At 40.2% G+C, this 24,649-nt stretch overlaps 1 protein-coding gene across 1 annotated transcript; it reads right to left on the bottom strand.

The window, feature by feature from the left end:
* On the bottom strand, window positions 1-19,136 carry Cbx1 (chromobox 1). The gene is made up of 5 exons (XM_076869673.1): window positions 18,918-19,136; window positions 7,059-7,235; window positions 6,333-6,510; window positions 5,234-5,328; window positions 1-1,522 (listed from the first exon to the last, which is right to left on the bottom strand). Exons 2-5 carry the CDS (start codon window positions 7,196-7,198, stop codon window positions 1,378-1,380), a joined length of 558 nt encoding a protein of 185 aa, XP_076725788.1. The 5' UTR covers window positions 7,199-7,235; window positions 18,918-19,136; the 3' UTR covers window positions 1-1,377.
* Between the last annotated feature and the right edge of the window lie 5,513 nt (window positions 19,137-24,649).

The following is a 24,649-nucleotide window of genomic DNA, read 5'->3' on the forward strand; positions in this document are numbered from 1 at the left end:
TCAGGGATTATAAATCTATAGTTTTATTAAGACAAAAACCGACAGTGTGTATGAAGTTTACATTTAAAGAAAAATCTCACAGAAACCTAATACATGCCTAAAAAGATTTTACAATGTAGCTCTAGATGCAGGTCTAGATGATATCAAGAACTTTGATTTCATGATTCAAGACAGCATTTTGGGTATCAGTTAATTCATAATATTATTTCTCTTCAAAAAAAAAAAAAAAAAATTAAAAAATGTGTTTAAAGTGAACCACTGCCCCAATATGAAAGCTAATCTCCTGAGACCAGGGCTTTTGAAACCACTCAACCTTTGAATTGACTAATGAAACTTGTGCTGTCAGTGACTGAACTCTGCCACTTATGGTTTCAGAGTTCAAAGTTTAAAAAGCAGAGGCTCCAACAGTTACCAACCCGAGTGTGGGCCCTCCTCTTTCCATACTCTTCCATTTCCTGTACCCCTTTGGCCCCGCCCCTAGTACTTTAGCTAGTGGCTTAGATGGACAAGCTGATTTTATTTGTAAGTTCATAATTGGAAAAGAAAGGGTCTTTTTGTCTGATTGCAAGAATTAGCACCTCTAAGACAGAATAATCTGCCTGTGTATACTCTCCAATAAAAGACCTTCCCACCTCAGTCAGTTTCTATCTCCAGAATGGCAGCTTTGGTAACTTAGGAACTGGCTTAGTCCTTTGTGGGGAACAATATTAACTCAGGCAGGGAACACCTTGGCTTATAGGTTTCAGGCTTTCACAGCTTTTAAACAGTCTCTCACAGTCCTCATTTATGGTGCCAATGACTTTTTTTTTTTTTTTTTGAATAAGGTAAAATATTCTGGACATAGAACCAAATCATTAGTTACTCGTTCTTTCCATTGTTTCACCCAGTCAGGCCCCAAATTTTAAAGAAAATGATCCTATGCATCTCCCTTCTTCCCTGCCCAATCCCTCCCACCCCAAATAATACACCAGTAACTACACACATGCTACGCTGTAAAAATGCAGAATTAACACTATTGGGAAGAAAGGCTGTGGGTTGTGGAGATGCTCTTTGAAGATCAACAGTATTTTTTTGCCTTCCCACACACCCAATTCTGCAAATTTTGTCCTTCATAGAAGGCCCTTTGCTTTTCTCAATGAAGTGCAGAATGGGTTGCCTTGAAACACTTACCCCTTTCCCCTCCACTGGGATGGGTGTGCAAACTATACAGCTTGGAACGGCTTTAAAGCACTTGGGCTGCTGCAGGGCACAGAAACTAGACTGTTTCTTCAAAGGACATCTTCTCAAGCCACCTTTATGGTGTCAAGACAAGTAGAACTCCTTCCCTCCCCACTTAAACCCACAGTCACAGGCGACAGGGGCTGGTACTCAGAAGAGTTAATTCTTGTCATCTTTTTTATCATCATCCTCCGAGGGGTAGGAATGCCACGTCAGCCTTTCCTCATAGAAGGATATGACAACCTGTGGGCACTTGACATTGGCTTCCTTGGCAGGGACCAGGTCAGCCTCATCAGAGTTTTTCCTGCAGAACAAAGCACAGAGAGACTTTGAGACCAACTGCTGGTAGCCACTTAACTTGGAGATAGGGCTTTAAAAACATAAATTCCAGAAACAGGTAAAGAAGGGTGAAAATGTGGTTCAAGCAGCATTTATTGGCAGCTATCAGTCAAGTGACATCAGAAATCCTCCCTTATTGAAAACCCTCTCTAGGGATTTGTCAAAAGCAAGGTCAACTGACTGAATCCATCACACTGAACCTCTATGAAATGCCAAAAAAAGTATGACTCTAGAATTTCTGAAGAAAGATGCTACTACATGTTCCAAAAGTCACATCTCATCAAATATGATGCCACAGAGAGATCTTGGCTTTGAAACAGGATTTAATACCAATCTGGCATTTCCTTGCTTACTAATAATTATACTGTTTGACATTACCAAATGCCATCCATATACAACCTGCATGTGTTTTGTTTTTTTTTTTTTTTATTTTTTAGTTGTAAGTACCTTTATATTTATTTATTTATTTAGGTGCTGGGGATCGAACCCAGTGCCTCGAACGTGCCAGGCAAGCGCTCTACCACTGAGCCACAACCCCAGCCCTGCAGGTGTCTTTAAACAGTGCTTCAACATGGGAGTTTAAAGAGGGGCTGTTGTGTAATTTTCTAATTTTTCCAAATTTTAGAGTGTTTCAAAATTTGAAAATCACACACATTACATGGGAATTAGAAGTAAACTCTTATATTTTAGTCACTGGAAATATCCCAGGTAAGGAAGTAGCCCAGGGCATGCAGCATATATATGATGGCATCTCTGACAAAGTACTACCCCAAACCTCCAGAAACCTAACGGGAAACTGGAGCCCACAGCCCCATGGAACCAGAGAAGAATAAGCTGATAAGGTAGGTTTTTTTGATCAACAGAACCAAAAGAATGGGAGGGAAATGGATTGTAACAGTATGGGTAATATGAAGCAAGCTGCCCTCTGCTGACAATGCCTTCTAAGGTAAAGTAAGTCACTTCACAGGCATATACATATTTGCAATTTTCATAGCTGGGCATGGTGGTGTACACCTGTAATCTCAACAACTAGGGACCTTGAGGCAGGAGGATCGCAAGTTCGAGGCCAGCCTGGGCAAATTAACAAGACTGTTTCTCAAAAATAAAAAGGTGCTAGGGATGTACCTCAGTGGTAGAATTCCCTTGGATTAAATCCCCAGCAGCATCCCTGCCATTTGCTGTTTTCAGAAATGAACAACTATCTCCACTGTCCAGGAAAATCACTTATTTATTTTTTTTAGTACTAGGGATTGATCTTAGGGGCACTCAACCACTGAGCCACATCGCATGTACCAACTGTTACTGGCATGAAAATCACTTTTTATGTCCCCCCCACCTCCTCTTTTTGGGAACCAAGGGTTGAACCCAGGGTGATTCATCAGAGTTACAACCCTTTTTATTTTGTTTTCTGCAGTTTTGCTAGATTGCTTAGGGCCTTGTTAAATATTGGAGGCTAGTCTTGAATTTGTGATCCTCCCGCCTCAGACTCCCCAATTGCTGGAATTACCACTGTTCCCAGATTGGAAAATCACTTTTTAAATACCAACCCCCACTTTTGTGGTGTTGGGGATAGAACCCAGGGCCTTTCCCATGCTAGGTAAGCAATTTCTCACTAAATTACACCTCCACTCCCAGAAAAATCACTTTTTAAATTAAATTTGGTTTTATAATCAGCCTCCAATTTTAACTGGTGGACACAGTAGTGTATCAACCAAAGAAAAAAATTCAATCTTAAGCAATATAGTGATACTACTAAAACTCATGTAGAGAAAGTACATTTTAGCTGGACTTAACTCCTAATATCAAGTCTTTTTCCCCATAAACAACACCTGAGAATTGAACTTTTCCATTCCGGATATGGTGGTGTATACCTGTAATCCTAGCAGCTTGGGGGGCTGAGACCTGACTTGGAAGAATACAGTTCAAAGCCAGCCTCAGCGATTCAGCAGGCCCTAAGCAACTTAGCAAACTCTATTCAAAAGAAAAAATAAAAAGGGCCGGGAATATAGCTCAGTGGTAGAGCACCCCTGGGTTCAATCCCTAGTACCATCAGGCTAGCAATAAAATCAGATAAAAACAGGGTCAGATTAATAAGCAACTAGGGGACGCACAAAAAGAAAATAGAGGATTAGTTAGTTGTGACATAGGCCTTTCTCTGGTGGTGTTAAAGGTAGGCCTCTCCAACCATCTTCTAAGGGAGAAGAACTGGTATGGACTGAATTTCAGAGGTGATAGGCACAAGGACAAAACCCTGAGAATGCTGCTTTTATTGACAAGGGTTCAGAATTATTCCTCAACAATTTTTTTCCCCTTTGGTGGTAAAGAATGAACCCAGAGTCTTACCAAGTCATACTTTCAGCCCTAACTTTTGTTTATTTATACACATACACAACCCGTTGAAACTTCCACTGTAAACCTACATTGCTGGAATTACAGGCATGTGACACTGCGCCCAGACTATTTTTGTATTGTAATAACAATGAATGAGATCCACTCTGGAGAAAAAAGTAGACATAAGCATTTTCAACCAGCAATAAAAAGAAAGGTTTCCCTTTGGGCAGAAAGTAGGAAAACTGTAGAGAATTTTGGGATTAATTATAGTTCTTAAGATTCTGAGTAACTTCATTAGTTGTTTCATGGAGTATAGTCATATACTGCATGATGATGTTTCAGTCGATGACAGACCACATATATAAAAGGTTGCCTCGTAAAACCATAGTGGTACATGGAAAAATTCTTATCATCTAGTGACATAGTAGTGCATAACCCACTAGCCATGTATTTGTGGTGATACTGGTGTAAACAAACCCACGGTGCTGCCAGTCATGTAATATTTGATAATAAATGACTGTGTTACATGTACTCCTATTTATAAAAAAAAGTTTCCTGTAGAACAGTATGCCATGTCACATAGCTTTGTCTCTTGACTGCCTCAACAGGATACATCAAGTAACTAACCTGTTGCATCTAGGTTTGTGTAAGTATGCTCTATGATGGCTGCACAATAATGAAATTATCTAATGATCGAGTTCTTAGAATGTGTCCCTGTCATTATGTGACACATATCTGTATTACTACCACTAGTATTTACATTTACAATTAAAAATAGCAGGTTACAGTACACCTGGTAATAGTAAAGGGGACTTGCTGACCCCTGCTGGCTAATTCTGGAATTTCAGAATCTACAGAGGAAGAAGCTACTCACATTGTCTGCCAACCTTAAAAAGTTTAACAGACACTGTGGTCCTATGGCCAGCCTGAACCTCATTAAGGAAGTGGCAGAGGGGGAGGATGGTCCTATCACATTTCATAATTCTTTCCTTTTAATTTTCAGAACCGATGTGATTCCTACCCAAAAGCTCTCTAGATTTTCTCCTATCTCCAAAAAAACAAAACCAAAAACAAACCAAAAAACGAAACAACAATAAAACAACAACAACAAAAAAACAAAAACTAAAAACCCCGCAAAGATCTGAGAATCCTAAGAGTCCCTACCTGTAACTCATGAGTGTCCAGGGTTGGCAGTCAGGCCGAGGGTCACTATCGAAGGACTATGCCATCTTAAAGATTTCACAACTGGGCGACTGGAATTTCGAAGGTCCAACTCTTTTCCTCTGGCATGGAACAGATGGGGAAAAGGAAAAAAACAACCACATAGAGCCACTGGCAGACTCACCATTTCATCAGGAACATGAGCTCTCCACTGGAGTCTGTAGCTCCAATAATCCGCTCCGGCTCCAAACCCCGGGCAAAGCCCCGTGGCTTTTCAGACTGTAAAAACCAGATGGGTAGAACAATTTTATCTATATGGAACTGTTATCCTGAATAAAGTCACTCCAGTATCTGTACGTAATGTAATCACAGACTAACCCTGCACCCTTTCTTCTTTGTAGTACTAGGGGTTAAACTCAGGGGAATTCTACAACTGAGCAACACCCTCAGAGCCTTTTTTATTTTTATTTATTTATTGATTTATTTATTTTTAATGTACAATGAGGACACTCTTTTTTTTTTTTTTTTTTATTCTTTTAGTTATCGGTGGACACAACATCTTTGTTTGTACGTGGTGCTGAGGATCGAACCCGGGCCGCACGCATGCCAGGCGAACGTGCTATCGCTTGAGCCACATCCCCAGCCCCGCCTTTTTTATTTTGAGACAGGGTTTTGCTAAACTGCCCAGGCTAGCCTTGAACTTGCCATTCATCTGCCTTGGGCTCCAGAATCTCTAGGATTAAGGGTGTACACTTGCATGCTCAGCTTATAAACTCCTCTGTCAATATTTCACTAATACTTTGATTTCAAGCAACAACCTTTAAGAATCCTTTTTATTGAGGGCTGAGGTGCTTGCGGTCCTTCCATATGTGAAAAGAGATACACATAGTTGTAAAATAAATATTTACAACTATAACCTCATCCTCAAAGGCATTTACTTTAAGGTGTTGAATAAGTCAAAATAACTACTTCAATCTTTAATGATCAAATACTGAAAAGCTATTCACAGGAATTAATTCACTTGCCTTTCTATATGCCCCCAATAAATGCTACGAATATTGTTCCTGAATCATGAAGAAAAAGTTAAGAATAGATCATGGGGCTCCACAAGAGTAAACCCAAACACTTTGTAAGCATTAGCATGTCTAAGATTTCAGAAGGACTGAGAAGAGATGTCTGCTAAAATTCAAGAGGGACAAGAAAAGTTAAAATTCTCTATCTAGACTTTGGCTTGATAGAAGTATAAATTCTGGGATAGTGAAAATTTTTACTTCTAGCCTTACCTCTTCTTTCTTCTTCTTTGGTTTGCTCTCTTCTCCCTTATCTTCAGAATCCGAATCAGCTTTACGCTTGCCGCCTTCTGATTTATCTGTCTCATGTGCTGTTTTCTGTGACTGTAGAAACTCAGCAATGAGGTCGGGACAATCCAAGTTCTCTTCTGGCTCCCATGTATTGTCCTCACTGAAACCAGAAGGCAAAGAGAGTCATATTTTCTACTCAGAGTAACCAAAATCAAATAAGGACAAGCACAAGAGGATGACAGCAGGTATCCTTGGAAAAGAATTTTCCTGGAGTGTGGGAGACTTTGCAGTATACTGAAAGCTTAGAAACTTGACCTCTTCAAAGATTATTTTTCTTTGCAAATGTGGACTGGCCTATAGCCACACACAGAACTGCTCCTCAGAAATCAATCTTACACTAGGTGCAGTGGCGGACACTGTAATCCCAGAAACTCAGGAGGTTGAGGCAGGAGGATCCCAAGTTTGAGGCCAGTCTCAGCAACTTATTAGAAAGGCCCTATGTGACTTAGTGAGACCCTGTCTGAAAATAGAAAAAAAGAAACCTCAATCTTGGATCACTTTGTGCAGCCCATGGGTTTATTGGGTTTATTCCTCATCAGACTACAAGCCACTGAGTCAAAACGTATCCATCACAGAATTAGCAGCAACAAATCCCAAAACTCCTGACAAATAGCTGGTGACAAATTTACTTTTGTTAATGAAACTTACTCGGAGAAACCTTTCCACTTTAGGAGGTACTCCACTTTGCCCTTTACAACCCGACGATCAAGAACTTTTTCCACCACATATTCCTCTTCTTCTTCTTCTAGTACCTCCTCTACTTTCTTCTTATTTTGTTTTTTCCCCATAGCGCCCGCCAGCTTTCTGGTGTAAAGGGTGACGCTGCTAAAATGATAAAGGAAATAAAAAGGAAATCAGGACACTTGACTGAAGTTTTCTGATGTTTAGCTAGAATGTTAGCCCCATCTAATCTCATAGCAAAACTTCTTTACTCTTGCACATTTAAAACTTTTACACCCATTCTTTCTAATTTAGAACTCCTGATACCGCTTACCATAAAGCATGATGTCTAAAACACTGTATTAAATTGAAAGTACAGCAGTCCTAAAAAATGATAGTGCATGCCTGTAATCCCAGCAACCAGGAAGGCTAAGGCAGGAGGATCCCAAGCTCAAGGTCATGGAAACTTATTGAGAACTCTTCTCAAAATGAAAAATACAAAGGGCTTAGAATGTAGCTCTGTGATAAAGGAACCCTAAGTTCAGTCCCCAGAACCAGGGTGTGGTGAGGAATTCATCCAGAGAATAGGAAAAAGTATGGGTGAGAAAATTATATATGTATAAGTTTGATATATGTGTATTTTTCCCCCTGGTACTGGGGATTGAACCCACGGGTGCTCTACCACTAATCTACATCCCCAGCCCCTTTTAGTTTTGTTTTGAGGCAGTGTCTCATTAAGTTGCTGAGGCTGACTTCAAATTTGTAGTCTTCCTGCCTCAGCCTTCTGAGTTGCTGGGATTACAGGATGTTCCATCATACCTGGCTGGCTGAATTCCTGTCATTATGATGCCAAATCTGAATTTTTACTGTGGGAAACAGCTTGTCCTATTGAATATCTATTTTATTTTTTCTTTTTGTACATATAAATCAAACCCATTCTGACTGTTAAAATACTCCTTTGAAAAGTGCCCTTATTCTTCATAGTCTTTCCTGAATGATACCATAACAATTCACAAGTTTATTTACTTATTCTATTTAATTTATCTCATCATATATTTCTAAAACTGAGGAACACAAAAATATCAGAATGACGATGACATTCTTTAGGCTGGAGCAATGCAACAAATATACATGAGTGGCAAAGAAAGGTAACTATCACAAATATAATCTGAATTTATTCTTTTTTGAATACAAGTTGGGTAACATCTAAGTTTTTTTTTTTTTTTAGTGTTATAATTCCATTTTCCTATAAATCTATTTTCTGGTGGGCTTAAAGCCTTTAACTACCAATTTGTGTCAGCAGATGGCGCTGTAAGATATCAATAAGACAAAAGTGGTCAAAAGTGGTCAAAATCTAGAATTGTATGGAAGTTGCCCAGAATCAAATATAAGAATTAAGAAGATGGTGGATAATCCAAGACAAGAAGAGGGATTATTACTCTGAATGAGTTGAAGATAATACCAAACTCCCCAACTAGAAAGGTGGGAGGAGGGAGGGAAAGAAATGAACTCCTAAAAACTTTTTAAAAAACTGGCATACAGGGGCTGGGGATGTGGCTCAAGCGGTAGCGCGCTCGCCTGGCATGTGTGCGGCCCGGGTTCGATCCTCAGCACCACATACAAAACAAAGATGTTGTGTCTACCGATAACTAAAATAAATAAATAAATAAATATTCTTTTAAAATATTTATTTTTTTAGTTGTAGGTGAACACATATCTTTATTTTATTTTTATGTGGTGCTGAGAATCGAACCCAGTGCCTCATTAGTACCAGGTGAGCACTCTACATCTGAGCCACAATCCCAGCCCCATAAATATTTAAAAAAAAAAAAAAAGATTGTGAGATTTAAAAAAACAAACAAACTGGCATACACACCACCTACACACAATAATAACACTTTTCATAAATATCAGGATCTTTATAATGAATCAGTTATACCATTTACTGATGTTCAAGTTTACATTCTTACGAGTTATTCCCACGTTAGCATCTTCGAACAATGCTTGACTTAAACAACAAACATTTGTTTGGCTACTAGAAAACTCCAGGCATTGTGCTGAATACTAGAGATTCAAGAGAGTAAGAAATGGTTCCTGCCTACCTAAAACTTAATATCTGGTAAGAAAAAAATCAAATACTTTTTCAGAATAAACGTATTCTGAATTCTTGTAGAGCGGCACAAAATAATGTTTCTGGAGCCAGGGGAAATGGCCCATGCCTATAATTCCAGTGACTTGAGAGGCTAAAGCAGGAAGATCCCAAGTCTAAGGCCAGTCTTGGCAATCTAGAGACTCTGTCTCAAAATAAAAGGGCTGGGGAGCTAGCTCAGCAGCACCACACCAATAGACTGAATCCCCAGTGGGTGGGTGGTGGTGGTGGTCAATGTTCTCTGAATGCTAGTTTGGTCTAAAGTAATATCTCAAGACCCTGTCCACACTGTTCAAATTATCTGCCTGAACACATCTCTGCTAAGATCAGATGGGATCTTAAGATCAGAGGGATCTTTTCCCTTTCTTTCCATTTACATACCATTGCAGACTCTGCCTCCTCCATCTTTTAGAGAAAGTTAGATGACTTCCTTTATTTGTTACTGAAGAGACTAATCAATAATTCTTGGCTAACATCATTGTGCTTCTGATTTAAAGACTATGCTTCTTGGAGGAAGTTATTTACACAGCAGTGTTTTCTCCCCCAAAACAAGCACCACTCTTGTTTGCTTCTGTTCAGTCAGGTGAAGGGGAGTCTTTGGTTATAGTGCAAAGAAAAATAAACTGACAATCATCTTTAGATAACAAGACCTATTAAAATTCTCTATATTAGTTGCACTTGGAAACAGTCATTTTTTTTTTTTTTTAGATGGAGGGAAGCATGGGTTATGGAACATTCATAACTTCTACCAAGGAGTTCGAGGCCAGCCTGGGCAACATAGTGGGAAGCCATCTCAAAAAGACAACAATACTCTTGACTTTCTTTGTTTTTTTTTTTTAAATAATATTTATTTTTTAGTTCTCGGCGGACACAACATCTTAGTCTGTATGTGGTGCTGAGGATCGAACCCGGGCTGCACGCATGCCAGGCTAGCGCACTACCCCTTGAGCCACATCCCCAGCCCTCTTTGTTTTTTTCTTAAGCTGTGAACACTCTGCCACACCCTCCCATGGAGCTACATCCACAGATCTTTTTATTTTTTATTTTGAGAAAGAGTCTCACTAAGTGGCTTAGGGCTTAAGTTGCTGGGGCTGACCCCAAACTTGTGATCCTCCTGCTTCAGCCTCCTCAGTCACTGATATTACAGGTATGCACCACAGTGCCCAGCTCTCTTGAATTTCACCTTTACTCACTTATTTGCTCATTGTCCTAAGAGGAACTCAAGAAGAGAAAAATGAAGAAAACAGACTCCGACTTCCTTCCAAGATTTCTTAACCAGCTCACTCCAGCACCTTCCTCCAAAGAGTAAATTCCTTTACCAACAGTCATGTGGGCTTTTGGAAAGGAATAGAACTCACAAGTTCAACTAGCCATTGTTTAATTAGAATATAAGTATCTAAGTCAGGTGTAGAGGCATCAGCCTGTAATTCCAGAGACTACGGAGGCCGAGGGAGGAGGATCACAAGTTTGAAGTCAGCCTCCCTAGTCTCTGGAATTACAGGCCTATCTCAAAATAAAAAAAATAAAGAGAGCTGGGAATGTAACTCAGGAGTTGAGCACCCTTGGGTTCAATATCCAATTCTATCCACCACCACCAAAGGGAAAAAGAACAAAAAAATTACAGGCACCCAGACCTCATTTCCAACCTACAGTATCAGAAAACAATAGGTGCATTTTTTTAAATATTTATTTTTTGTAGTTGTAGTTAGACACGATAACTTTATTTTATTTATTTATATGTGGTGCTGAGGATTGAACCCAGGGCCTTGCAGGTGCGAGGCGAGCGCTCTACTGCTAAGCCATAACCCCAGCCCCTGCATTTTGTTTACAATGATATTGTTTTGGTTTTTTTATCTACCTGTAAAATAAATAATATATATGTTCACATTCAATTGTAAAAATACATAATACAGGAAATCAAAAGTTCCCTGGCCTGCTGGGTACAGTAGCACACACCTGTAATCCTAGTGGCTCAGGAGGCTGAGGCAGAAGGATCGTAAGTTAGAGGACAGTCTTAACAATTTAGTGAGGCCCTAAGCAACTCAGCAAGACCCTGTCTCAAAATACAAAATAAGTGGGGTACTGGTGCACATCTGTAATCCCAGTGGCTTAGATTGGGAGGTGGAAGCAGGAGGATCACAAGTTCAAAGCCAGCCCCAGCAATTTAGCAAGGGGCTAAACAACTCAGTGAGACCCTGTCTCTAATAAATTTCAAAATAGGGCTCGGGGTGTGACTCAGCAGCCGAGTGAGTGCCCCTGAAATGCCCAGTAAACCGCCTCCAAATATAAATAAGTAAATAAAAAATAAAAATAAAAACGGCTGGGGATGTGGCCCAGAGTTTAAGTCGCACTGGGTTCAATCCTTGGTGCACTCCCCACCCCTCGACCCCCTCCAATTCCCTGGCCTATCAAACATCAAGGCATGTTTTTGTTTTTCTATAAACATAGCTACAAATGTGAAAACAGACATAACAATTCTTGAACTTGCCTTTTTACACATTGCAATGTATTGTTGACCTAGTTCCTTAAAATTTTCTATTTCAACTCTGTCATAATATACCACTTTATGGACAAAATATACAAAAAATACTTTTATTTACTTACATAACTTAGGATGTTGTCAATTTTTTAAAAATATTTTTTAGTTGTAGATAGACACAATAGCTTTATTTTATTTATTTATTTTTATGTGGTGCTGAAAATAGAACCCAGGCCTCACATGTGCTAGGTAAGTGCTTCACCACTGAGTCACAACCTCAACCCTCAATTTTTTATTGCAAAAAATGATATGGGACTGGGGTTGTGGCTCAGAGGTAGAGGTCTCACCTAGTGTGCTCACCTAGCATGCATGAGCACTGGGCTCTATCCTCAGCACCACATTTAAAAAAATAAATAAAGATATTGTGTCCAACTATAACTAAAAAATAAATATTAAAAAAAATTATATGACCATGGCACCTACATCTTTAAAGGTTTCATAGGTTATTCTTATGCACATTCTTGGATAAAAGCCACTGTAATTAGAGGATTGGCAGAAACTCAAGGTGAACATTTTACTTCTCCATAAAATTTTGAGTAAGGCTGGAGCAATAAAAAAATAACAATCGATGTGCCTGAACTATGTGTCACATTCAACATCATTCAATCTAGACTTTTTTTGCACAGCAAAGAAAATTGGAAGAGTACTGCTTGAAGGGTCCTAGTGTCCTTTTACCAGAAAAAAGATAACGGAAACAACAGATGCATGCTCAAAGTTTGTGTGTGGTTAGCTACATTAGGATGACTTTTATGATCTCTAGAATTAATTATAGTTAGTCCTCTGTATCCAAGGGTCCCATATTTACAGACTCAACCAGAAAGAAACAAATTACATCTCTACAGACTTTTTTGCTTTTATTCCCCTCACAATGCAGTACAGCAATAGCCAGGCACGGTAGCTCATGCCTATAATCACTGTGACTTGGGAGACTGAGGCAGGAAGATAGCAAGTTTGAGGTCAGTCTCAGCAATTTGGTAACATACTCAGCAAGTTAATTGTATCAAAATAAAGAATAAAAAGGGTTGGGATGTAGCTCAGTGGTAAAGTGCCCATGGGTTCAATCCCCAGCAGCAAAAGAACAAAATCAAAACAAAAAAACAGCATAATGACTAAATGCATAGCATTTATATTATTAGATATAGATATTATAAATACTCTAGAAATGGACTGGCTTGGTTTGATGACACATGCCTATAATCCCAGTGTCGCCTCAGGCTGAGGCAGGAGGATCTCAAGTTCAAAGCCAGCCTCAGCAATTTAGTAAGGCCCTAAACAACTCAGAGAGGCCCTCTAAATAAAACACAAAAAGGGACTAGGGATGTGACTCAGTGGTTAAGTGCCTTGGGTTCAATCCCTGATACCAAAAAAAAAAAAAAAAAAAAGTAATCTAGAAATGATTTAAAAGTATATAGTTCTCATGCTGGGGTTGTAGCTCTGTGGTAGAGCGCTTGCCTAGCATATATGAAGCATTGGATTCAATCTTCAGCACCACATAAAAAATACACACACACACACACACACACTCTGGAGGCTGAAGTGGGAGGATTGTTGGAAACCTAAAGTTTGAGACCAGTCTGGGTAATTAGAGTACCTATCTGAAAAAAATATTAAAGTCTACAGGAGAATGTGAGTAGGTTTATGCAAATACTATTCCATTTCATATAGGAAACAAGCATCTGCTAATTTCAGTGTCTCCAGGGGATCCTGGAGCTAATGATCCCCCTTAAATAAAGAGGGACAACTATATATGTCATACATTTGCATATAGTTCTACTTCTTCATTGCACTCTTCTTTAAGCCAAAGGATAGCTCTCTGAAACCCAGTATATTGAGAACTCAATGAGAAAAGAACATTTTTGTCCTGTGCATATGCTGAAATTTATAAGAACGTTTCTCCAAACAACAGACTGGTTCTATAATACCCTCAAGAAGGACAAAGGTATGGCCAGCCAGTATAACTAAATCACTAATTACAAAACTGAAAACTAAGATGCCCCAAACGGAGAAATCACTGTTTGTTTGTTGGTTTTTGGTTCCAGGGATTGAACTCAGAGGCACTTCACCACTGAGCCACATCCCCATCCCTGTTTTGTATTTTATTTAGAGAAGGGTCTGATTTGCTTAGCGCCTCGCTATTGCTGAGGCTGGCTTTGAACCTGCAAGTCTCCTGACCCAGCCTCCCCAGCTACTGGGATTAGGGGCATGCGCAACTACGCCCAGTTAGAAACCAGATTTTATAAACCTGGAGTACAAGAATTTCTTATATTCTTCCTTTTATCTGACTCAGGAAGGAAAATAAAGTAACAAAGCTGATGTAGTAAATGGTAAAAGGAATTTATCATTTACCCTCTGGTGAAGATAGATAAGAGAGGTGAGAAAAAGGAAGTAAATACTGGATACAGTGGAAACTAGATTTTTTTGTAGAGGAATTGAATCTTGGTACTCACTGTGCTCTTCCACTGAGCCATATATCCCCAGCCTTTTTATAGGAGACAGGGGATCACTAAGTGGCTGAGGCTGGCCTCGATCTTGCAATCCTCCTGCCTTAGCCTCCCAAGTCACCGAGATTAAAGGTGTGTGCCAGCCCAGCTGGAAACTTTCAACAAAATAATTAATTTACAAAGAATACAAAAACCAATTCTGATGTTCCATACAGTAGAGTTTATAATAAACTTCAGAGGTTGTGATTCCAAGCTCAGCTTTTGATATATTTTCTCAGCCAATCACCAATTAAATGAACAGTGGTCTTTTTACTTTTATGTTTTATTTTTGGGATACTGGGGATTGAACCCAGGGATTGAACCCACTGAGCTGTGTCCCTGGCCCTTTTTATTTTTCTGTGAGACAGAAAAGATATTGTGGTCCACTAAAAACTAAAATAAATAAATATTTAAAAATTCTCTCTCTTAAAAAAAAAAAAAAAAAAAGAAGAAGTGATGTGCCTTTACGCAGGTGCAGTGATACATGCCTGTAATTCCAGATCCTCGAGATGGAGGCAGAAGGATTACAGAAGGCCAGTCTGGGAAACAATATCTTTATTTAATTTTTATGTGGTGCTGAGGATCGAACCCAGCAACCTGAGCGTGCCAGGTGAGTGCGCTACCACCAAAACCCAAAACTAAAACCAAAGCAGGGTAGTGACAGCTAGGAATGCAGTTAAGTAGGCAGCGTGCATGGGTTCTATTCCCATTAACTCACATTCTAATACACACAATCACACACACATATACAAAGTATACCTCTGTTCAGGACCAACAGTCAAAATTCTACCCTTTCTTCAAGACCCAGCTTAAATGTTATGTCTTCCCCTGGGTTTAGTCTACAGTACTTCAAAAGCAAAACCACAGAAAGAAACGCACACACACTGTATCCCATAAATATATACAATTATTTGTCACTTAAAAGTAAAATTACCAAATAGTACAAGATCCCAGACTAGTTCTTGAACAGACAAAAGGACATAAAAGATGGGACTTTCAGTCAGGCTCTGGCCAATGGTCTTGATAACAAGCTCCATGATGACCTGAAGTGACTGAAGATTAGGACTGTAAGGGACTGCACCACTTCTTGGGCTTTTGTATCCAAAGTCAACACACCAAGACCACTGGGTGCCATGGCCAAACTGCGGGTATGTCTAAGAAGAAATGAATCTGTAGGCCTTTTGTTTTAATAAATAGTTCACAACCCCTCCCAAAAAGGGGGGGAATTAGGACTGTGGTGTAGATCAGTGGTAAAACACTTGTCTAGCCTGCACCACAAAAATACAACAACAACAACAACAAAAAACAGTGACACAGGAGGCTAAGGCAGGATTGCTAGTTCAAGGCCAGCCTGAGCAACTCGGCATAGATCCTGTCTCAAAATAAAAATATAAAAAGAGCTGAGGACATAACTTTGTGATAAAGGTTCAATGTCAGCACCACTAAATAAATAAATAAAGTAAATATAAATATATGACTATGTTGAACTAAAAGTAGAGAGCAAAGCATTCACAGGTAACAAAATCCAACTCCCAACCAAAACCTCTCAAATAGTTCTATTAGGCCCTCCAGGTGTTATTAGAGAGAAAGGCACTATTTCACAGATGTACTAGGTTGCCCTCTTCTGGTGGTAAAATCAAACACTAAAACCCAGAAAGATTTAAAGCATTAGGCAAATCAAACAATGACAGGATCTGAATTCTGTCCATATAGGACTAATTTTTCCACTTAACCTTGGAAAGGCAATTCAATTTTTCAATAGACGCTGCTCTTGGGAAATCCTTACTATTCACTTTATACAAAGAATGATAAATATTTTTCAAAGAAACTGGGGGCGTAGCTCAGTGGTAGGACATAGGCTCTGAATTCAATTCCAAACACCACTATCAAGGGAGAAGATTGGGGGGCGGGGGGAGAACCAACAGACTTTCCAAAATTGAGAAACCATTTGGGCTGTAGGTAGAGTTAAATGCTAGAGAGCATGGCTAGCATGCATGATAGCCAGGAAGGGCTACAAAAAGATTTTAAGATAACTTTTTGTTTTTTGGAGTGATGTAGAATGAAACTCAGAGCCTTATACACACTAGGCAAGGGACTGACCACTGAGTTAATATCTCCAGCTCAAGACACTTTTAAAACAAAATATTCAAGCTATACAGCTTACTATTAGAAGCCCAGAACTTGGGATCTAAATTAAAATGGTCAATTGCAGTTTGCATATCTTTTTTGTATTTAATACCAGGGCAAAAACATTAAAAACCAGACTGCTAGGGATGGGCACATGCCTGTAATCCCGGTGACTTGAGAGGTTGAGGCAGGAGGATCACAAGTTTGAGGCCAGCCTCAGTAATTTAGCAAGACCTAAGCAACTTAGTGAGACCCTGTTACAAAATAAAAAAGATTGGGGATGTAGCTCAGGATAAAAAGCTCTTGGGTTCAAACCCCAGTATGGGGGGAAGGGGGCGCTGGGTTGTTTGCTAGAAACACTAGACTACACATTATTTACATGTTCAATAAAAACCAATTTAGGCTACTAGAGCTAGGAAGAAAAATGTCACCCCAGGGAAAACCTGAAATGACTTAAGATCTTCTGCTGCCCTGAAGCTTTGTTAAGGTGAAACTTGTACCAATACAGGTGTTTTTCAATTATATCACTTTCCATATAAATGTCTAGAAGGCACCTAGGGAGGAACAAAGCAACTAATTTCTCCATTGTATTCACACATCTATTTCAAAACCCTTTACCTTTTAGAATTATTCCAAACTGCTGACATGACTCTTTAACATACAGGATATTTTTTAAGTACCAGGGATTGAATCCAGGGATGCTTAACCACTGAGTCACATCTCTAGCCCATGTTTTTTTTTTGAGACAGGGTCTCACTAAGTTACTAAGGCTGGCTTTGAACTTGTGATCCTTCTGCCTTAGTTTCCCACTTGCTGGGTTTACGCACGTGCCCAACGCACTTGAGGATGTCTTTCCGATGGGTAGAGAGAGGTGTAGAGGTTCATTTTTTAGGGTAAATTCCACCGAGTTAAACCAATACATGTTTAAATACAACATGGAACACTGATCTGTAAAAAATCTTCATGTGAAGCTCTGGAAAACAGGTAAAATAATGCTCCTCCCTCCATATTCAAAAAATTTCTAACAATCAGATTGACTTAAAAAAAAAAAAAAAAAAAAGAAAGAAAACAAACAGTGGATTTGGTGGTGTGCCTGTAATCCCAGTGGCTGAGAAGGCTGAGGCAGGAGGATGGCAAGTTCAAAGGCAGCCTTAGTAATTTAGTGAGGCCCTAAGCAACTCAGGGAGACCCTGTCTCAAAATAAAATACAGACAGGGCATGGGATATAGGTCAGTTGGTAGAGTGTTTGCCTGGAATGCACAAGCACCAAACACACACACACACACAAAAAAAAAAAAAAAACAGGGAGAGGGATGTAACTCAGTGGTTAAGTGTCCCTGTATAAAACTGACAAACTTACATTCCCCTTTTTGCCTACCAAATTCAAATCTCCCTGTGTTCCTTAACTATTAATTCATCTATGCATTTTGTAATTTTACTACCTTTTGTGAGACCAGTAACAATTCCAGCTAAAAATGTATGGAACTAATTGTGAATTAACTCAAGAGCTGCACTTGGACTTTTTATTTTTAAAACCCCAAAGGAGTCATGGAGTAAAGGTTGTTTAAAGAAAAAAAATCTGGGGACTGGGGCGGTGGCATACAGCTTTAGTTCCAGGAGTCGGGAGGCCGAGGCAGGAGGATCTCAAGTTTAAAGCCAGCCTCAGCGGTGGCGAGGTGCTAAGCAATTCTAAATAAAATACAAAATAGGGCTGGGGATGTGGCTCAGTGGTTGAGTGCCCCCGAGTTCAATCCCCAGTACCAAAACAAAGAAAAAACTGGGAAAGTAAAGAAAGGGGGTTCCATCGTTTCTCCACAGACTATTCTTACAGCCTCCCCACTGTAAGAACCCATAAGAAAAAAAAAAAAAAAAAGCAAGGGCGGATCATTTTCTCCCTTTTTCTTCCACACCTTACTGGCTTACTTACCTAAGGGCTTCCCTCCCACTAAAGAGAGGACAAATATCTGACCCTCGCCCTCAACAATTTATTCAACAGATCCCCTCCCCCATTAGCACATCTAGGGCTGCCCAGCCCCCTCGCCCAATTTACTCGAAGTTACTTCTTAGAAGCCCAGCAAACAAAATTCCTCGGGCAGTCTCCACCCGATCCGATACCCTCAGGTTACATTTCTAAACGTCGGTCAGGAAGCCCCAGCCATGCACTCCAAAGCATCAAGCCTGTCTCCTTCCCAGTTTCCTGAAGTGTTTCCACTCTAGCCCAACACCGGGATCGCCCACCCAACTCAAGAAGCATTGTCTTGGTCTACCCGGACCCCAAAGAGCGACAGCCCCCCCACAAGCCCCAATGCTCGGCCCACCCGGGACCGCTTCAATCTCTCGCTCAGGATTCACCACCCCGCCCTCTCCATCCATCACGCTGCTGGCACTAGACCCCTCAGCGCCAGGCGGAGAGCCCCGCGCGCGGGAAGGACCACAGGGCACTGGGTTCCGGCGCGCTCCGAGCTCTTACACTTCGCAGCCCGAGTGCGGCCCCACATACAGGGCTCCGCCACCGCCGCGCCCCCTCCCCCCTCCTCCGGAGGGCCCTTTACCTCAGAGCAGCGCCCAAGAGTCCAGGAGGAATCGGTGTCGCGCTACTGGCGCGTCGCGTCGGGCCAGCCGGGGGAGTGGCGCCCAGTAAAGCAACAAGCGGGGTGGCCACAGTCGAGCCCCTAGCTGTAGCAGTGTACAGCAGGCCCCAGCCAACAGCCCTCCCCTCAGCCGAACAAAAGAGCCTCGCACTCTTCGCTGCCCGCCGCCCGCAATGCGCAGGCCCGACGACCCGCCTCAAGGCACCATGGGACTTAGAGTCTGTCCTAGACTACAAGTACCGTGGTGCCGTGCGCGCCGCGTGCGAAGATGGTAGGGAGTTTGAGTTTTTAAACAGCAAACGCGAGTGATTCGTTTAGAACGTTGCTGCCCAGAAAACTAGTACACGTGACGTTACAAGCTAGTACCTGATGCTTGGTCCGAAAAACAATCCCCTTCTGAACAGTCTGTAGTTCACATCTTCGACATTTTTACATTTTTGGATTTTAAAAGGTTCCTCACCAGAGTTTTATCAACTCACCGCCTCTCTGAATCTTCAGTAATCTCTGTAATCCTCAATCTCTGCCTCATTAAAACATCCAAAACTACTCCTCAATATAGAGATACTTACACTCCTAGGTCTCCCAAGACAAAGAATTGGGCCGGGGAAAGCTTGGTGTGGTGGCGCACCCCTGTAATCCCAGCGACTAGGAAGTTTGAGGCTAGAGGATCTCAAAACTCCAGGCCAGCCTCAGCAATTTAGCCAGGCCCTAAGCAATTTAGACCTGTCTCAAAATAAAAAGGACTGGGATGAAGCTCAGTAGTTAAGCGCCCTGGGTTCAATCTCTGGTACAAAAACAAACAACAAAAAGCAATATCCATGTTGAATATTGTTTGAGATTAAATGGGTTTAGATCTTTTCCCATCAGAATAGTGATATCTTAAATTATTCTGACTCGCAGAGTTTATTTTCTTTTTAAGGGTAACTGCAACTCAGTCATAATAATCTTGTTCAATAATATGTAAAGTAACGTTGCTCATGCCCACAGGAAATGCATCTGTTACATCAATTTCTAAAGTCATAAATAAGGTAGGGAAGGGGAAAAGGATGATGTTGCAAAAAGAACAGGACTTAAGAATTAGGCTGAACTAGATTCAACTATCTCTACTATTTGCCTTGGACAAGTTGCTTAAATTTTCTGAAGCTCAGTCTCCATAAAAATCTGAAAAACATGATTTTTATTTATTTATTTATTGGCTCCAGGGATTGAACCATGGGGCGCTTAATCACTGAGCCACATCCCCAATTCTTTTTATTTTGAGACAGGGTCTTGCTAAATTGCTGAAGCTGACTTTGAAACTGCCATACTCCATACCTCAGCCTCCCAAGCGTCTGGGATTACAGAAATGTGCCACCCGCACTCAGCAGCTCCTTTTAGTTTGAGATGGAGTCTAAGTTGCTTAAAGTCTCTCCAATTTGCTGAGACTGGCCTGGAATTTGCAGTACATCTGTCTCAGCTTTCCCAGTCGCTGGGATTACAGGTACAGCTACCAAGCACAAAACCAGTTCCTTTCTTTTCCTCTCCCCTCCCTCCCTCCCTCCCTTCCTTCCTTCCTCCCTTCCTTCCATCCTTTTTTGATGGTACTGGGGATTAAACCCAGGGGTGCTTTACTACTAAACTACATCCCCAGTCCTTTTTTTTTTCCTTAATTATTTTGAGACAGGGTGGTCTCAGTTGCTGAAGCTGGCTTCAAATTTGTGATTCTCCTGCTTCAGTCTCCCAAGTTGCTGAAATCACAGTCATGCGCCCTCATGACTCGCTCTTTAAACATTTCTGTGGAATTAACAGCAATGTTGGATAAAGAGAATGGCATATCAGTTGACACTCAGGAAAGGGAATGGCACATCAGTTGACACTCAGGAAATGGTAATTATTGTAAGTACCAAAAACTGCTACTTCTGAGATGTTGCTTTAAGCACAGGAAAAGTACTGAACTTAAAACAGTTTCCCAGCAGTGTTTGAAATTCTTTGTTTCATTTTGACTACTACTTTAAATTCTATTGTTAAAGAATTATTCCTTTGATGTTAACAAGTACCATCTTTTCAAAGGCAAATACAGTCAAGAGGTGTCTCTTCCCTCTCCTTCTTCTGGTCTTTTCTGATTCTCAAGGTGACTTCCTAGTACTATCTGGACTCTAATTAAAATGTGCATTTATCAAATAATGCACCCATATCCCTGACTGATTTTGTTTTCTTGTGTGAAGAGATCAGTGCTGGAGAGATACAATTTGAGTATCCCTTATCAGAAATTTTTGAGACAAGGTCAGGCACCAAAGCACGGGCCTGTAATACCAGTAACTCAGGAAGCTGAGACAGGAGGAACACAAGCTAAGGATGTAGTTCACTAGTACAGTGCCTTGGGATCAGTCTTCAGTAATACACACACACACACCAAAAATGCTTGGGATGAGAAGTATTTTGAAGTTTGAAATATTTGTATATACATAATATCTTGAGAATGGGACCCATTATTATTAAATTATTAAATTATTATTAAATTATTATTATTATAAATTATTATTATTATTATTGTTATTATTATTTTAGTACTGGGATTGAACTGAGGGTCACTGAACCACTGAGTCATATCCCCAGCCCTATTTTGTATTTTTCTTTTTTTTTTTTTTTAACTTAGAGATAGGGACTTACTGAGTTGGGTCTCAGTGAGTTGCTTAGTACTTCAAGTTTGCTGAGCTGGCTTTGAACTCACAATCCTCAGACTCAGCCTCCCCAGATGCTGGGATTACAGGCAAGCACCACCGCACTGGGCAATACCATGAAATTATGTTAATATATATCTTGGACACATAGCCGGAAGGTATTTTATACAATATTTTTAATGTGTCTGCATTTTGCCTGCAACCTTGCAATCTGTCTCATGAGTTCGGGTATGGAATTTTCTTTTCTTTTTTCTTCTTTTGGTATGGGGATTAAACCCAGGGGGACTTTACTCCTCAGCTACTTCTCCAGTCCTTTTTGTTTTTTATTTGGAAACAGGGTCTCACTAAATTGCTGAGGTTGGCCTCAAACCTGTGATCCTCCTGCTTCCGCCTCCTGAGTCACTGGTCACTGGAATTATACACATTCACCACTGTGCCTGGACTCAGGTATGGAATTTTCTATCTATGGCATCACATTGCCCCACCCCCCACCTCCCACCACCTCGCACCTCAGGATTTTGGATTTGGAACATATCAGAGTTTAGAATTTTGGATTAGAGATGTTCAACCTGTAACTGTGTCATTTGCTAGTATTTCAGGTGTGCTAAGGATTAGCTCCATTGTCAAAAGTTAGAAATTACTGTTTGAAAAATAAGCTAGGGGGCTGGGGATTTAAATCAGTTGTTAGAGTGTTTGCCTTGCATGCACAATGCCCTGGGTTCAATCCCCAGCACCACCACCCCCAAAAAAACAAAAACAAAAAAAACCCAACAACAAAAAAGCTAATATGCAGGGTATGATGGTGTGCCCCTATAGCCCCAGCTGCTCAGGAGGCCAGGAGGCCTAAGCAAGAAGACTTCAGGAATTTGAGACCAATCTAGGCAACATAGTGTGACTCCATCTCAAAATAAATAAGCTAGAGATAGAATACCACCCTGTTTTTGAAACCTATTTTATATTCAAATTATTTAGTGAATTTATTTTAAAACTTTAAAAAAAGTTTTTGGACCAGTTTAAAAAAAAATTGTTTTGAGGTACTGGGGATTTAACCCAGAGGCAATTTACCACTGAGCTATATCCCCAGCCCACATTAAGTACAGAATTTGCAATCCTCCTGTCTCAGCCTCTGGAACCACTGAGATTACAGGTCTGAGCCACTATGCCCTCCTATTTTAAAACATTTATTTAACAATGAAAGAAGCAATAATGTCAAGCCCTTACATTCATTATATGTAAACTTCAGGCAGTCAGGGTATTTTCTTGTTTGCTTCATTACTTCAATCATTTTAATGCCTAAAATGGAGTCCACCCTACAGGAAAGACTTAATATTTACTGAATTAATGGATACATTCTGTAGCTATCCTCTGTGAAGGTGATTCTTAAAGTGTAGTCCACAGACTCTAAGAGTGCCTGAGGTTTCAAGGGATCTGTATGGGCAAAACTATTTTCATCATATTAAGACATTATTTGCTCTTTTTAACTGTGTTGACATTTCCATTGGTGACCCAAAAGCAGCAGTGGATGGAACTGCCAGCACCTTTGCCTGAATAGAGGTTCAATTTGTACTAGAATCTCTGTACCACCACACCCATGCAATAAAAGAATTAAAGACTACTTTGGGGCTGGGGATGTAGCTCACTGGTAGAGGGTTTGCCTGGAATGTGCCAGGTCCTGCATTCAACCCTTGGTACTGACTCTCCCCCTCAAAAAAAAAATAAATTAAAATAAAAAACCTAATTTCATTTACTATCCACAAGGAAGCAGCAATAAATAATAACTAATTTAATGAAATCAACTGTACCTTACTTTTTTTTTTCCCTTTTGTGATACCAGGGATTAAATCCAGGATCCAGGGGTGCTTAATCACTGAGCTACATTGCTACATTACCAGCCCTAAAAATTTTTTTTTTTTTAATTTTAAGACAGGGTCTTGCGTCCAGAGCTGTTGGGATTCACACCTATGCCCCCCATGCCTGGCTTGTTGAATTTTGGTTACATCAAAGAACAGTATTTGCAGTTATTGGAGAAGGCTAAAAATAGTCCTTCATTTTTAAACTATGTATGTGTTAGGTTAGGTATTCTTCATGTACCCAAACAACAGTACAACAGAGAGAATGTGAGAATTGTCTTCAATCCAAAGTTTAATACAATGCTATTCCTTTTTTTAAAAAAATATTTTTTAGTGTGTAGTTGGACATAATACCTTTATTTTATTTATTTTTATATGGTGCTGAGGACCGAACCCAGGGCCTCACACATGCTAGGCGAATGCTCTTCTGCTGAGCCACAACCTCAGGCCTTAACACAATGCTATTCTATTTGTGATTTTTTTTTCTTGTTTTTGAAAATAATTTAGTTCATAAAACATCAACATGTAATGACTTTTTTTTTTTTTTTTTTTTTTTTGGTTCTGGAGGTTGAACCCAGGGGCGCTTAACCACTGAGCCACATCCCCAGCCCTTTTATATATTTTATTTAAAGACAGGGTCTTACAGCCTTGCTAAATTGCTGAGGCTGGCTGCCACAGCCTCTGGAATTGCTGGGATTACAAGCATGCACCACTGTACCCAGCTGGCTTAACTATCTATCTGTTTATTCATTTATTCATTCATTCATTCATTTATGGGTACTGGAGATTGAAATCAGGGACTCTCTAATACTGAGCTACATACCCAGCCCTTTTTTATTTTTAATTTTGAGACAGGATCTTGCTAAATTGCCGGGACTTGTGATGCTTATGAATTAGTTTCCTGAGCTGCTGAGATTACAGGCGTGCTCCACAGGACCCAGCTTCTTTCAATTTTAATTTCTTTTTAAATATTTTTTAGTTGTGGTTGGACACAATACCTTTATTTATTTATTTATTTTGATGTGGTGCTGAGGATTGAACCCATTGTCTTGTACGTGCTAGGTGAGCGCTCTATCGCAGAGCCACAACCCCAGCCCCTCAATTTTAATTTCTAACCCAGTGAATATACTACATGGACAAAAGTTCCCTGAGGGGCTTAATAAAATTTTTGAGTAACTGGATT

The sequence above is a fragment of the Callospermophilus lateralis genome, chromosome 11 (assembly GCF_048772815.1).
Source record: "Callospermophilus lateralis isolate mCalLat2 chromosome 11, mCalLat2.hap1, whole genome shotgun sequence".
Classification (NCBI taxonomy): domain Eukaryota; kingdom Metazoa; phylum Chordata; class Mammalia; order Rodentia; family Sciuridae; genus Callospermophilus; species Callospermophilus lateralis.

What these genes read in the sequence shown, in the direction of transcription:
- Cbx1 (XM_076869673.1), bottom strand. Translation starts at nt 7,198, where the DNA reads ATGGGGAAAAAACAAAATAAGAAGAAAGTAGAGGAGGTACTAGAAGAA. An exon ending in CAAAGAAGAAGAAAGAAGAG is followed by an intron (nt 5,329 to 6,332) that starts GTAAGGCTAGAA and finishes TGGTTTTTACAG; the next exon opens with TCTGAAAAGCCACGGGGCTT. An exon ending in CTCATGTTCCTGATGAAATG is followed by an intron (nt 1,523 to 5,233) that starts GTGAGTCTGCCA and finishes TTTGTTCTGCAG; the next exon opens with GAAAAACTCTGATGAGGCTG.